This window comes from Onychomys torridus, chromosome 3, assembly GCF_903995425.1.
Source record: "Onychomys torridus chromosome 3, mOncTor1.1, whole genome shotgun sequence".
Classification (NCBI taxonomy): domain Eukaryota; kingdom Metazoa; phylum Chordata; class Mammalia; order Rodentia; family Cricetidae; genus Onychomys; species Onychomys torridus.
The window spans coordinates 24,052,985-24,069,622 of record NC_050445.1 but is presented as its reverse complement, the minus strand read 5'-3'; the positions used below and the strand labels follow the sequence as shown (position 1 = coordinate 24,069,622).

The following is a 16,638-nucleotide window of genomic DNA, read 5'->3' as shown; positions in this document are numbered from 1 at the left end:
ACACTAGCAAGGGGAGCGGCAAGAGACCTCGCCCTTTCCAGATCAAGAGACAAAGTACAAAAAAGTGTAGACCCTTTCTTAATTCCCAAAACACCTGGTAATCATGCCTTATGGCAAAGCATCTTGTAATTAGGCCTTGAAGCATGAGTCACCTGGTCACCATGCCTTTGGCCAAAACATCCTATCATGCAGCCTTGCAGGGCGACACAAACTGAGCCTCTGACCTTGAGTCGAAACGGAAACAAACCTCAAGTTGGAATCTTTGTGGGCTCCCACAGCGGGTCAGGAACCACAGAGCTGACCTTCAAGCCAGGTCTCTCTGACCTCCTGTCTTGAGATTTGAAACCCTAAAAGCTTCCCAAATCTTGGTGCTTATTGAGGGATTTGCTATGTGGATATCCAAATCAAATCCAGTCTCAAGGAGTATTTCTCTTTGGGCTCCTTTACAAAGTTGTATTATAATTCTGCCTTCATTTTCAGTAGTCTCTTCAGCCAGAAAGCCAAAAATGGGTATTAGATGCTAATTTTGCTAATATGATGATAGTTCCTTGACTTTTATTTCTTGGATTTTTTTTTTCCCCTAGGCAATGTCTTGCTATGCAGCCTAGACTTGCCTTGAACAGGAACTCCTCCTGCCTCAGCTTCCTGAGTGCTGGGATTATAGGCATGCACCTCCACATTAAGTTTTTTACTACTATTTTTTTTTTTAATTTCACAGGTCTCCTGGCTCTGCTACATGTCATATTTTTGATCGAGTATCTGTACTGATGACACCACTTCAACCCAAATTCAAAACATAGCTAGTGTACACCTCAGACCTCTCTCATCAGTCTTCAAATTTGTCTGTCCTTCTCAACAGATGTTGGTGCCTTCTTTGAAGAGGGCATGTGGCTGCGCTATAACTTCCAGGCACCGGTGGTCACTGCCAGAGACACAGGCAGCAGGGACGAGAATTCTGCGGAGCAGCCTCCCTTGTCCCCAGACCTGGCCCAGGAGCAGATCCACTTCAGCTTCAGCACCACCAAGGCGCCCTGCATCCTCCTCTATGTCAGCTCCCTCACCACTGACTTCCTGGCTGTGCTGGTCAAGCCCACAGGTAAGGACAAGCATGCCTGGCCTTCTACCTTCAAACAGCAGTCAGACCAAACATGCTCGAGTCAGAATTCCTCTTGGTTGACGACTCATTCTCACGGGATGCTGAGCAAATCACCCGATTCCTTTAACCCTCGTTGCTATCTGGAAGTCAGAAGAACCGCTTTTCTGTTGAGTGTTTACAGCAACAGCTGGATGAAATCCATGAGATGGATTCATATGTAGAATGATTTTGTTTGTTCCTGTCAAGCAAATACCTTTGCTACTATGCTAAAACAGTAGAGTGCTCTGAAGTAGTCAAATTAATTGTAGCTTAAGGAATGAATTGTCCTGATTTGTGATGGTGTATCAATAGATTCCAATGAAATGTAGGAACTCTCGATGAAAGCAGAAAATCAGAAACATTTCCATCCTTCAAGCCTCTCTGATTTTTACACTCACAAATATATCCATGGAGAGATAGTTGCTGGGAGCACAGGGGATGTTTTCACTTGTGAGTCTCTGCAAGTCTAGTAAGCCTTGAAGTACACAAACCTCTCTTTTAGATGAGGGTGGGGGTGTTGCATACAGACATGCACACATGTGTGTTAGTTATTTTGGTGCTCTTACCCTGCAAAGAACACGTCCCGAACACGACAAATCCACAGAAGAGCAGTTTATTAATATAGGATAGAGGATAGAAGTGACAGGCCTGTGTGAAGCACACACATGAGTGAGGAGAGGAGAGAAGAGGAGGAGAGGAGAGAGACATGTGCAAAATGGCGCCGGCTTTTTAGAGAGTGAGCCACATATGCGTACAGGACTGCATGTGGCTACTCCATGCATACGTGTAGATTACATGGCCGCACGCGCTTTACACAACCATGTAAAGCCACGGAGTCCTAGCCACATGAGATGTTCTCACCTGGAAATGGCTGTTTTGAACCGGGAAAGCCCAACCGTGTGGACGTGTTGTGATTTCCTATCAATGTGAAGGTCAGAGGACAACCTAGAGTGTCGATCCTCACCTTGCCTCTTCTTTGAGACAGGGTCTCTTATTGTTCACCATTGTATATGCCTGGTTAGCCCAAGAGATTCCCAGGATTCTCCTGTCTCTGCCTCCCGTCTTACTATCACCATGCTGGAATTTCAGACATAAGCTTCTGGATCTGACCTTCCATGGGTCCTGAGAATCCAGACTTGGGTCCTCACACTTGGATAGCTAATGCCTTACCCACTGAGCTATCTTCCCACTCTTTTGAAGCCGTCTTTTTAAAATCCTTTATTAAATCTATTCTTTGAAAATTTCATACACAAATAGTATATTCTGAGTACTGGCACCTCTCTTCTCTCCTCCTCATCTCTTTCATCAGCCCCTCCCCCACTTCATCTCTACAAATCCCTTTCCCATATTCATGTCTTTTTGTTTCATGGCCACTAAGTTTAACTAGGGCTATCTGTGTGACCAAGAGTTTGTATCTATCCACTGGAACACAGTGGACTCATCAGTGGGTACAAAACTGAAGAAAATGTCTGCCCCTCACCTGGAATCCATTGGCAGGCTATAGTTCAGCAAAGAGGAGTAGGCAAGTGGGCCCCTCTTGCTCCATGATTGACTGTTGACATCAGAGCCATCTTGATTATCCTCTGTACACTAAGCCATAGGGTCCAAGTGAGAATATGCAAATGACTTTTTCAAAAGTGCTCTATAAAGAGTCTTACTGGGCCAGAAGTATTCAAATAAACATACTGCATATGGAGGAATCTGTTTCCTCTCTCTCTAAAACCTGTGTCTATATGTATTAATGTTTAAGAAGGTTGCTGTTTATAAATACAAGCATTTTAGGCATATGAAAGAAAGTCTCTCTTTACTCACTTCCTATGGAGTGTGTGGGTTGAAAATATAGTCTTTCTCTCCTATTGGCCAGCTCTTCTTAATCTTTAATGGACATTCAAGTGTTGGTACATCTTAGAGAATAAGATTTTTATCTATGGGAGTCAAAATATTACCACAGTTGAGCTAAATATTTGAATACATAGTGAATTTTCATACACTCTCCGGGCAATGCACTATCAGTTAAAAAAAAAAAAAAGATGAAAAAAAATTGTGTGTTCCAGAGCCCCTGAGTTTCCCTTTTCAGAATTTATTAATGAAACAAAGCCCCAAATCAGAATCTTTAGTGAGAATATATATACAAAATAAAAACTGGAAAGAACATAGAAGGTCCACTTTAGTAAAGTAATATAAAAGAGAACCATTGGTTTATGGGTCATTATATGTCCATTAAAATAGTGTTTGTGAAAACTAATTAAAGACATAGGGGCACTTCACATAATATAAAGTCACACTAAGAGGAGGTAAGACACAGCCTTGAATACATAATATCAACATAGCTCTATCAAGCAAACATGAACAGACCAGGAGAGCACAGACGGTGGTTAGATGTGCATGATTTGTTCCTCCCAAGTGACACCATTCTGTGCATGCCAGGTGCTCAGACACTTTAAGTACATGTCACTTTTCTATTAAAAAATAAACAAGTAAGTAAAACCAGAAAGCAAGAGCTCAAGAGAGAAGAATACTCAACCCCCATGCTTCAGGAGTTCAGGCAATTACTGGCCTAGATCAGGCTCAGTAGGTTTTTTAATCCACTGATGTTCTCCCTTGTGTACCAGCCTCCTAGTAGGCAGACAGCCCGTGGCTTCTCATGTCTCACAAGAGGAAGCTGTCACCTTGAGAGTGTCAAGAATCTGACGAGCATGTATCACTGGACACAGTGCTGTCTGCTCCTTGGTCACTTTCCTTGCTAAAATTTGCTTCCCAGCTGTATACATGGTAATTCACATGCACGTTGCCTATGTCCGCATTACATGCATGGTGCTCCTGTGAGGGCATTTATCATGTGAAAGAGCTTCATTTGATCGATTCTACAGTAATGGTTGCCAGTTAATGGTGCTTACCTGTGCACAGCACTCTCCTAAGTGCTTTGGATGCATTGATTCTAATGAGCTTCACAACTGTATGGGGTGACGTGATTTTCATCCTTTCCCCTGGGTGGAAAAGCTGGGGTACATAAATATTAAGAGTCTCGCATAATCAGTAGGTTAAGGGTAAGTGGGGGTGGTCTCTGGATGCAGGTGTCTGAATCCAGGCTGGGAGCTCTCCATTGCAGGGCCAGAACAGACTGGATATATTTGGAAATCAAAACCAGACATTTTCTTTGTGGGTTTTAGAAAACCATCCTTAAAGTGTTGGGGAAAATGTGATCTTTCAGCACTTAGTCTAAATAACACATCTTTTCATTAACTGGAATTTATAATGAAAAAAATTTGAAGAAAGCATTCAGAAAAAAAGGGGGGAAAGCAGTAAGGTCTACTGTCTTAGTTAAAGTTTCTATTGCTGTGAAGAGACACCATGACCACAGCAACTTTTATAAAGGAAAACATTAATTGGGGGCGGCTTACAGTTTCAGAGATTTAGTCCTTTATCATCATGGCAGGACACGGCAGACACGGTGCTGGAGAAGGAGCTTAGAGTCCTTCATCTTGAGCCACAGGTGTAGCTTGAGCATAGGGGACCTCAAAGCCCACCCCCATAGTGACACACTTCTTCCAACAAGGCCACACCCACTCCAACAAAGCCACTTCCTATTGTGCCCCTCCCTATAGGGACCATTTTCTTTCTAACCACCACATTTACAGATGACAATGCGGGGGTAGAGATACTAAACAAACAATTTAAAGGCCTTAACAAAATATCCATCCTGGCTTCATGAGACTTCACATATCAAAAGCTCTTTCACTATGTCCCAGAGTCAGCCTTCCTGAAACCTCCTTGTCCTGATAGCCACCACCACAGCCTCTCAGAGGTAGTGTCCTCAGCCCCAACTGATTGTCTATCTTCCCTGCTCTTGTGGGCTATCCAGGCACATGAGTCCCATAAAGCCTACCCTCATGGTGACCCATGACCTTTGCTCCCACTGCTGTTCTCCAGAGCAAACCTCTTCTAACTCGGGCTTCCTGATAGCTTTCTCATTGGGACACCATGGAAAGTCAACACACCTCAATGGCACAGAGTGAGTGACAGGGTTGTGTTTGCAACCCCCCCATCAGAGACTCCAGCTGTCCCACCCCTTGGATATCTGCTGAGGGATGAGGGCAGCCATGCCCCTGCTACCTTTTCAGACTCCAATTCTGCCCTTCTCTCTACTTCAGTGGCTTACACCCTTCACACCTAGGCAGGGCAGCCTTCCCTTGCAAAGACAAATGCTTAGTAGGGACACTGTACTGTAGCCATATTAAGCATCGTTTGGTGACCCACGCACACTAAAAATATGAGAGACAAATCCCACAACCTTCCAGTTGAGATCCCTCAGTCCTCAGGGAGAAGACCTGTCTGGTTTCAAATTCCGATTCTCCCCTTTGCTGCTGCCTTAGATAATCTATGAGTAGTTTTTATTTGTGTTTCCTGATCTGTAAAATGCCATCTCCCCCAATGGATTGATGAGCAGAGGAGTGACCTGCTAAGTCTAAAAACTCTGTGGCATATACATGTAAGGCGTCTTAATTACTTTCCAATTGCTGTGGCAGAACACCACAACCAAGGCAAGGGTTTAGAAAAAAAGGGGTTTATTTGTGTCCCACAGCCCCAGAGGGAAAGGAGTCTATCATCAGCATGGCAGCAGGTGGGGTGCTGGGAGCAGTAGCTGAGAGCTGATATCCCAATCCACAAACAGGAAACCGAGAGAGAACAATTAGGGAATGGAAGCTCAAAGCACCCCCACCCCCTCAATAACACACCTCCTCCAACAAGGCCCACGCCTTCTAATCCTTCCCAAACAATTCCACAAACTGGGGACCAAGTATTCCAACAAATGAACCTATGCTGATTCAAACCACCACATAAGGGTGAGTAGGTACTCTAGCCAGAGTCTACCAATTCAATCTATGCCTTCACATCTCCTATACTACAATTTCAAGAAATCCATGCTTTAAAAGACTCTGGGGCCATCTGTGCTCAACTCTCAAGCTCACAGCAACCCCTGACCTGATGCCCCTCACTTTCCTCTATAGTGTACACCTACGTGCCTTCCGCTATAAGCCCTCACCGGCCCTTTCCTCCTTCTGATGATGTCTGGCTTCAGACTCCCATTACACTTATTTTCCATTTCATTTGTTTGGCACTTAATGTATTGTTATCTGTCTTTGTCATAAATATGCCCTGTCTTCCCAGAGAGCTGCAAAGCCCCCAGCACTACATTTCCTGCCTACAGTAGTTGCCCAGTAAGTGCTTGCTGATGGTAGTGGTGATGTTCAGGAGATTGTAAATCTGCTAAGCATGTGATTTGCTACAGCCAATAAAAGAGCAATTCCTTAGAATGGCTTTAATTCACTTGGGAGATGAACACGAGATAAAAGAAGGGAAGTGTCTCCCTATTTGAATAATATTTTACTTTAATGGGTAAATAGTAACACTCTCCCCACCATCACTTAGTGGTCCTCTTCTGTTATTTGAAAGGAATAAATGAATCATTTAAATGTTATTACTCGAATGTTGCCATAATTGTTTATAGATAGTCACTACCTATACATTTAAAGTTTCAGCTCATCCCTTCTTCTCGGAGCAAATACTTTCTGTTAATATTATGTGAAGCACTTTGGTGAATTCTAAATCATATTTACAAAGCCCAGGGAATCCATAAAAAAGAAAGAAAGATGAAAACAACCTAAGATGGGTGGCAAACATAAATGAGCCATTGATGAACAGTAGGAGAGACATGTTCAGGTTTTGCATTATTACCAGCTCCTCTGGCCTCCAGCCCACAGAGGAAGTCACCTTTCTTTCACTTGTCTCTGTGTCCCCAGATCCGTACAGAGCACCTGACCCACGCTGGGGATCTGGAACAGTTGTCACTATTGGAATTCAACTCTGTACCTGTAGCATGACAGACAGCTCACAGTGGGACTTTAGGAAAGCTGTGCTTTGCATAGACACGGAATATGTTTGCTTCAAGGAAATTAATAAATGAATGGTGAATATACACAACTGCGTATCTAAGACATCTAATGTCTAAACTGGATGTTGTATAACCCATGGTGCATGCTTAGCAAGACAGCCTGTATCTGAAATCCCAATGCCAGGAAGGCAGGGATGAAGGGACCCTGGTGCTCACTGGCCAGTCTAGCCAAGTAAGTGAGCTCCAGATTCAGTGACAAACTCTGCCTCAAAAATTAAGATGGAAAGCAATTGAAGAAGACACTCAGGGTCATAAGCTTAGACATGCTTGTGCAAATGCACACACACACACACACACACACACACACACACACACACACCCCAAACAAGACAACTTGATTTTTCCACATGTTACCAAGCTATGATTAACTATATCCTTAGATACAAATAACTATTATTTCTTATGCTAGTAGGATGAAGGGGAAATCAGGGAAGCACTAAGGGGAGGAGAGTGAACAGCTTGGGAAGCAGCAACTTCCTCCAACACTCTGAGGTAGGAAGGAAATAGAATTTTCTAGAGAACAGGAGGGGTCCAAGGGAGCTTGGATGTAAGAGAGAAAGTGTCACAATCTGCAAATATAGCACAGCAACATTAGGAACATAAACCTTCATCCTGTGAGCAACTGAAAGGCATTGAAGGATTTTAAATGAACCAGTGAAATAATCAAGTATGTGTTTTAAAAAGACCCCTCAGGTTTGCAAGGAAAATATTGGGGAGAAAGCACAAAGGCAAGGAGACCATTCATAAACACATTCAACAAGTGCCGCTAACCAGGGAGTGTTTGAAACAGTGGCCAAAGTCCCCAGAAGCAGAAATGGAAAGTCTTGCTCTCATGGAGCTCTTGCAGAAACAAGAGAAGACAGACAAAGGGATGAGATGGAGTCTAGGGTGTGTTGTATGATGAGAACTGTCATGGGGGTGGAATATAAGGCAGAAGTGGAAGAGCCAGCCAAAGAGAAGGAGGGAGAAATTTCCCCTTTTATGGAGAAGTCACAGGAATCATCACTAGGCATATGACCGAAGAGCAAATCGTTGGATGAAGGAAGAGTCAGCTCTGCAGTAATGTGGGATAGAACATTCTAGACAGAAGAGCCCCGAGTGTAAAAGTCCTGGAACAGGAACTTGTTGGACTTCTGGGGGAAGAAGTGAGAAAGTAGGCTACAGGTGACCGTGGGAGTTCATGGAAGGCATAGGGAGTTACTGTCACATTGAGTGTGACAGGAAGCCATCATTACTGCATTATGAGCCGAGATTCACTCTCGCCACTGTGTGGAAATGAGAGGGGCAAAGGCCAAACTGGTGTAGGAGAAGGCCGGGGTAAAAGCAGAAAGAGGGTTTAGTGTGGAGGCTACAGCAACCATCCAGGCAAAGGTTGTCCCTGCAGTAGAAATGGAATAAATAAAAAGTGCTAAGATTCAGAGTCTGATTTCAAGATCAAGCCAAGAATTTCTTACAGTTCATGAAATATTGGAAAGGGGATAGCTAGGCTTATGACAAGAGTAACTGGAAGCATGATGTGGCCATTCACCAAAGTGCAAAGAAGGATGATGAGACAGAGTCAATGCATGTCCAAGGTACCAAAGGGACAGCCAAGCAGAAATATTGAGTTGAAGATTGGAAAGAGTCAGAAGGGTAGAAGTTTAGCTGGATTACAGTTTGGGGACTGATGTGCCTTCACCTCAAACAAAGCTAAGACTGAGTACAATGACCATGAATGTGGACATGGACTCAGAAGAAAGGATGGTGAAGGACTGTGCCAGCAAAGAAGCCAGAAATGAGTGAGCAAATCCAAGCAGTAGATGCTGGAAGCCCGCTGTAGATCACATGTCCAGGAAAAAGGCATACATCTGTGTTAAATGCCCATCCAGAGGTCTTCAGGACCTGGAGAGAGCAGCCTCAGTGCAGTCAGAAGATGGTAAAATGCATGGCTCAGGTGAATGGGAAAGGTACTGGACCACAGAGAGCAGACCGTCTCCTCTAATGGAATCTATGTGGCTCCTGAGATGGAAAAAAATTATGGAATGTAGATGCATTCAGAAGACAACCATCATACATGCTTGGAAGGAATACCATAGCAAAGAAATTTAAGATAAAAATGTGTGGATAAAAACTCAAAAATAAAGCTAGGCAGGGGTAGTTCACATCTTTAATCACAGCACTCAGGAGGCAAAGGCAAGCAGATCTGAGTTCAAGGCCAGCCTTGTTTATAGAGCAAGTTCCAGGATAACCAGTTTTGAAACTCTGTCTCAAAAGAAACCAAAACAAACAAAGCAAAAAAATAAAAATAAAAACCCTCAAAATTAGTAGTTTATTGAAGTTTGTTCAGAAAACAAAGATAGAATACAACTAATGAATTCTTGATTATACTCCCAACCCCAGGAAAACAGCTCTACATTTTAAATGGCATGTGTCCAAATGCCTAACTATGGAAGGATGGCACTTTAAACCGTCCTACTCATTTATGTACATGTGTTAAATGTGTGCATGAGGAAGGTCTGTAGCAGAGACTGTCAAGATGGTTAGAGCAGTTAGTTCTCCAGATAGTCAAGTTTCAGGCCATTTTTAAGATTAATTTTTTAATTACATGTATATGTGGGGAAGAGTATGGTCATGAGTGAATGCAGCTCCTGTCATGTGCAGAAGAGGGTGTCAGATTCCCTGGAGCTGGAGGCACAGCACCAATTTGGGTGCTGGGAACCAAACTCAGGACCTCTGTGAGAACAGTATACAACTCTTATCGGCAAAATCATCTTGCTGATCCCTACTTTCTTTCTTTCTTTCTTTTGCTTATTTTATAGTTTTGGTTACTGTAGCTTTTATCTTATCATTTAAAAGCAGAACATCAGTTCTTTAAAAGAAAAATGAGAGACAACAAAGAATCTACTGGTGACGGGTTAATCAGACTCTTGCTAGAGATTGCTGGAACCATTGAGATGGTTTAACCTTTGAGATGTCAAGTATTATTAAGTGTCTGAAAACAATTTAAGTTTAAAATGGGAAAAACATTAATGTTTATAAATTATAAATAAGGTTATAAATAAGAAATAAAAACTGTACTCACTTTGTGGGGGAGGGGAGGGAGATGAAAAGACAAAGTGAACTGTCACTGGGCTCAGGACACCTGGGACATCCATCTTGTCCCTAAATTGCATTTGATTAGTCCTGAACCTTGAATACAATTCATTACTTTGTCTCTTTGGTCTCAGTGAGGCCACTCAAAATCCCATGCACTTATCTTTTCCAAATTATGTTTATTTTTAATAAGACTCATGATTCCTTTATATGCCAAATGTCACACTTTACTGATGGAGCGAGATAGTCCCTGCACTCCAGATTTATTTTTTATTTCATGTAGCATTTTGTAGGCTTGCAGGCATCTCCACTGTACTGTATGGTATTTGTCCTCATTCTTCATTTTCAGACACCATCCCCACTGGGAACATTTGTACCATCTGCTGCTTCCACTGGATCATAACAGTCACTGGTGTTTGTCACTGGCAAATATGAACATGTGTGATTCTGGTACTATTAGCCTAGGACTCTGGGCAGCAGATCCAAATTCAAGGCTGGGATGGAACCCATGGCCATGGAAGGGGCACAGTCTATGTGAAGCCAGAGCTGCAGCCGTGGGTGAGGTAACACTGAAATAAACCTCCAGCAAAAAAGCACTGGGCCTCTTTCCTTTTGTTCCTGTAGGAAACTTGCAGATCCGGTACAACCTGGGAGGAACCAGAGAGCCATACAATATCGACTTAGACCACAGGAACATGGCCAATGGACAGCCCCACAGCGTCAACATCACTCGGCATGAGAAGACCATAATTCTCAAGGTACTGATATGTCTGCATACAAGTTAGAGCATGATATTAACAAAATGTTATAGTCTCTGTACTTTATAGCGCTTGGTCATTGCTTTGGGGGGAAGGTTTTATTCTGGTTTTGTTTATAAAACTGTGAATCAAACCTAGAGCTTTGCACATGCTTTGTCACTCTCTTTACCATTGAGATATATCCCCAGCCATCTTTTTACTTTTTAATTTGTGTCAGAATCTCCTTAAGTTTCCCGGGCTAAGGGCTAAAGAGATATCTCAGTGATTAAGAGCACTTGCTGTTCTTCCTGAGGACATGAGTTCAGTTCCCAGCACCCACATTGGGTTCTGAATTGTCTATAACTCTAGCTTCTAGAGAGCTGATGCCCTTTTATGGCATATGTGAGCATCTGCACACATGTAACACACACACAAATAATAATAATAATAAAGTTCCCCTGGCTTGCCCTAAGCTTATGATTTTCCTTCCTCGGCCTCCCAAGTAGCTACAGGCCTACACCTATGGAATTGGGGCAGGTGGAATAGACAAGTAATATACTTTCTACTCTAAATGTTTAACTTATGAAGTATAAAGATAGACACAGATATCACTTGTTATTCATGAGGAATTTGTTCCATAATTCCTCATGGATACCCAAATCTGAAGGTAGTCAAGTCCATTATAGAAGATGGCACAGAATTCACACAGCATCTCTACACCCCTATCTACACACTTACAATCATCTCTATATTCCTTGCCAACTTCATACAACATAAGTTCTGCATAAATAGTTGCTGTGCTATGTGAAGGAATAAAAACAGGAAAATGTCATGTACATGCTCAAGACAGACAACCTTATTTTCAAATATTCCTGATCTAAGGTTGGTGGAACCCGAGGTTGCAGATCCAAAGGTAAGGACAGCTAACTCTCATTTTTTAGGAAAAGCAATGGCAGTTAAGGTGAAGAAATCTTTTAAAGAGAAGTAGAATACATATTGCTTCTATAATCTTCCTGGCCTCTCGCCTCATTTCTAAGCCATCATTTGGGCATCTTTCAGGCCTCTTTTTATCCATCCTATCATCTTTCTTAGCTAAAGTCTAAGGTATCTGAAGTTCGCCATGTTTCCCTGCAAAGGCTCTTCTGGTCTCCCTGACCTACTTCTTTCATGGCCCAAGTACAATATAAATAACAATATTGGGTTTTTTTTTCTTCCTCTATGGAAACATCCTTTAAAATCCTCAAAATCTACTTTTTCCCAAAAAATCTAAGGCCATGGATTTAAAGAAGACCAACAGGTGGTTTTATTATTACCCTCAAGTTTTATTTCAGGTTCATTTACTGCTCCTCCCCTATCACTGACTTTTCTTATAAAAGCAAGCAGCTGGGGAGACACCATGAATAAAACATGGCATAAGAAGGTCTCCCTGGGAAGCAAGCCAGAAGATCAAGGAGGGGAGCTGTCACAGCACTGTCGAGATGGAGCGCCATACAGATACCTGTCAGGACAAAGAGCAGGAGGAGACTGCTTTGCTGCAAAGCACAGTGGCAAGTGGTGGAGCCTGAGCATCCTTCCCCACCTCACCGGATTCTGCCCGCTGCCGGGAAAGTCAGGGCTGCAAAGAAAAAGCAGAAGCCCTGTCTCCTTTGAGTGCTGACGGATGTCAGATTTATAGCTTGATGAGAAGGGTGCATGTGGCCTTAGCAGGAAATGCCAGAGGGCATTTCAAAAAGAGATCTTCCCTAGGAAAATGACAGTGTGCTGTTCCAGCCTGTTAGGCCACCTATCAAATGTGGCAGATGTGAGGTTATCTTACAGTGGCTGACAGAATCCTTGGGCCTTGCAGTGGTACCTGGCACACCCTATGTGTTACAAATTGTTGAGCAGATCAAGCCTGTCTTTAACCAGGACCCAAGCTTTATTCAGAAAAGATGGGAGAGGGCTGGTGAGGCCGGCTCAAAGGGAAGGCATTTACCAGCAAGACTGAGTACCTGAGTTCAATCCCCAATTCCACAGTGGAAGGAGAGGACCAACGCCTGAGGGTTGTCCTGTGACCTCCACACACTGACAACAGTATGCACACATGCATGTGCACACACACAACACACACACAACACACACACACATATACACACACCACAATAATAATAACAACAACAATAATAATATTTAAAGCCAAGAGATAGGAGGCTTTATGCTTTTTATGGACAATGTGTTCATTGGCATTTAATTAAAATTTCTCTTTTTATATCTTTTTGTTTCTTCTTTTTATCTGAATACAGTTTCCCCTTCCCTCCTCTGCTTCCAGTTGCTCCCCGACCTTCTCTTGCATCCAGATCCACTCCCTTTCTGTCTCTCATTAGAAAAGAACAGGCTTCTGGGAGATAACAGCAAAACATATAACAAAATAAAATAAGATAAAATGAAAACCATTGTCGCGACGGCCTCGACCAGCAAGGAAGACGCAATACCGAGCTCTTCTTTCTGCAGTTTATTCAGGAACCTTGAACAATCTTCTGACCCCGGGGGGAGCCCCCTCTTAGCCCTAATAGCCTCTGGGTAGCCAACCCTAAACCGCCACGTGGGCATCGTGGACAGGTCCAGGTATACGGAAGCAAGCCAGATCCTAAAGCCAAGCCGAATATGGAGTTGTTTACTACCGAGAGCGCTCACCATCGGGAAGGTGGAAGGCGGAAGCCAGCGCCATCTCTAGGGTGCAGCACGCAGCTCTCTACAAACCATCTTGTCAAAGTTGGACAAGCCAAGCCAATAGAAAAATAAAAGAGCCCCAAGAGAAGGCACAGGAATCAGAGACCCACTCATTCACACATTCAGGAGTCCCATAAAAGTACTAAACTGAAAGCTATCATACATATGCAGAGGACTTTGTGCAGACCCATGCAGGCCCTGTGCTTGCAGCTTCAGTCTCTGTGAGTTTGTATGAGCATTGCTCAGTTGTTTTAGAGTGCCTTGTTCTCCTAGTGTCCTCAGACACCTTTGTGTTCTCCACTCCTCTGCCTCTTCTGTGGGGGTCTCTGAGGGGAGAGATTTGATGGATACACCCCATTTAGATCTGTGTGTTCCAAGGTCTCTCTACATACCATGTTTTGTTGTGGATCTCTGTATTTGTTCCCATCTGCTGCAGGAGAAGGCATCTTTGATGAAGGCTGAATAAGGTAACGATCTATGAGTATAGCAGAATATCATTAGGAGTCATTTTATTGTTACATTTTTTAGACCAGTAGCATTTACTTTTATGCTAGGTCTCTGGGCTATCTAAACTCTGGTTCTTGGTCACCCAAGCACTGTCCAGTATGGCTTCCATCTCATGGAGTGGGCTTTTTGACAAGCTGGACATTTGGTTGGTTATTCCCACAAGGTTTGTGCCAACATTGCTCTAGCATATTTTGTGGGCAGGGCAGATTGTAGGTCAAAGCTTTTGTGGTTAGGTTGTTGTTTGCTTTTCTCCTTTGGTAGCCTGCAGAGTACTTTTCCATGTCATAGACACTATAACATGGTGGTGAAGGCTCTATTTAGGCACCAGCTTGACCTCCCCATGTTCAACGAGTCATATAGGTGTTGTGTTCAGCAATGGGGTCTTGCTGTCAGTTTGTGGAGAGCAACCTATTGTTTGGGCATCAGCCTGGATTGTTTGGGGATTTTCATGTAATCCCTTTGGCCAAATTCAATTGGATGAAACCCAGTCCCAGCATTGGAAGCTTTATTTGATGACGAAAGATGAACGGACATTAGGGGTTCTGTCTCCCTTACTCTTTGGAGACTTGGTTAGGAGACTTCATTTTCATATATTATAGGAAGTTTTCACTGCACTAGGATTCCATATCACACCTCAAAAGCTCTTCAATTCTATCTGTCTCTCCCCTATTTCCCTCAATTCCATCTTCCCTCCCCCTTCCCACCTGATCTCTTTCTTGCCCTCCCCAAAAATCTGTTCTATTTTCCCCTACCAGAGAGATCCATGTGAACCCCCAAGGACCTTTCCTCTATGTCTAACCTCTCTGGGTCTAATTGTAGCTTAATTATCATTTTATGTGATGGCTAATATCCAGATATAAGCAAATACATATCATATTTATCTTTCTGGGTCTGGATTACCTCTGGATTATTTTTTTCTGGTTTTATTCATTTGCCTACAAATTTCACAATGTCATTTTTTAACAGTCATTGTGTAAATGTACCACATTTTCTTTATTCATTCTTCACTTGATGGACATCCAGATTGTTTCAAATTTCTAGATATTGTAAAAAGAGCAGCAGTGAACATGATTTAGCAAGTGTCCCTGTGGTAGGATAACATGTCCTCTGGGTATATGCCCAAGAGTGGTACAGCTGGGTCTTGAGGTAGATTGATTCCCAAATTTTCTGAGAAACTGCTGTACTGATTTCTATACTGGCTGCACAAGTTTGCACTCCCACCAGCAGTGGAGGGGTGCTTGCCTTATTCCATCTCCTTGCCAGCATAAGCTGTCATTTGTGGTTCTGATCTTAGCCATTTTGACAGGTATAAGATGGAATCTCAAAGTACTTTTGATTTGCATTTCCCTGATGGCTAAGAATGTCAAACATTTAAGTGTTTCTTGGTCATTTGAGTTTCCTCTATCAAGATTTCTCTGTTTAGATCTCTACCCCATTTTTAATTGGTTTATTTGTTTTTTATCTCTAGTTTATTCAGTTCTTTATACATTTTAGCTATTAGCCCTCTATTAGAAGTGGAGTTGGTAAGCCAGGCAGTGGTGGCACATGCCTTTAATCCCAGCACTTGGGAGGCAGAGGCAGGCAAATCTCTGTGAGTTCAAGGTCATCCTGGTCTACAAATCGAGTTCCAGGAACGGTGCAAAGCAACACAGAGAAACCCTGTCTCAAAAAACAAAAAAATAAAATAAAATAAAATAGGAGTTGGTAAAAATATTTTTCCATTCTGTAGGCTGCCACTTTGTCCAAATGATGGTGTCCTTTGTATTATAAAAGCTTTCCAGTTTTATGAGGTCCCATTTAATAATTATTTATCTTAATGCCTACACAATTGGTGTTCTGATCAGAAAGTCTTCTCCTGGGCCAATATGTTTAAGGCTATTCCCCACTTTCTCTTCTATCAGGTTCTGCTAATGGCCACAGAAATATCAAGTAGGGATTCAGCTGACTATGGCAAACAGTATTACCTGGAAGAAGCCAAGGGCCTTTCCAGAGGATAAAGCCAAGACTTAAGGAGTCTTGGTGATACTGGCTTTTGAATGTTAGCCATTTCCTGCTATGAATTTCTCATGTGCTATTGTAGCTTTTCCATTCCTAGAACAATAAGTTTGATCATTCATTGGGCACAATTTCCCCTTTACAATTAAAGTATTTGGATATACATTCCCCCAACTGTGCTAAAAGCAATCACACAGCCAGACCCCTAATTTCAAGTCTTTCTGTAATTATCATCATTAGTAACGCCCAGCTAGGGCCAACTCTGGACAAAAGCATTTTATCTGAGGTATTTCTCAATTCCAAGGACAGCCTGCAGACAGATAAACTTTGCAGGCCACCCACTAGTCTCCTGATGTAAGGTAAATACCCATACGGAGACAACTGCCAAGGTCAGACAGATGTTCGGTACAAAGTTTTGTTTCCTGCACAAATTAAGCTTTAACCCTCCCTTCTTCCATAGCCTTAGTGGTGTCTCTAGACTTCCCCTTTGACAATTAACTCAGAACAAAAGGGCTTTCACATACCAGGTA

General features: G+C 42.8%; 1 protein-coding gene across 1 annotated transcript in view; it reads left to right on the top strand.

Moving 5' to 3' along the window:
• Positions 1–16,638, top strand: part of Cntnap2 (contactin associated protein 2) — a 2,080,708-nt gene that overhangs the window by 1,907,614 nt on the left and 156,456 nt on the right. The window contains exons 19-20 of the mRNA XM_036182111.1: positions 860–1,096; positions 10,785–10,918. Of these exons, the coding sequence (XP_036038004.1) occupies positions 860–1,096; positions 10,785–10,918 (371 nt within the window). The remainder of the gene's footprint in view (positions 1–859; positions 1,097–10,784; positions 10,919–16,638) is intronic.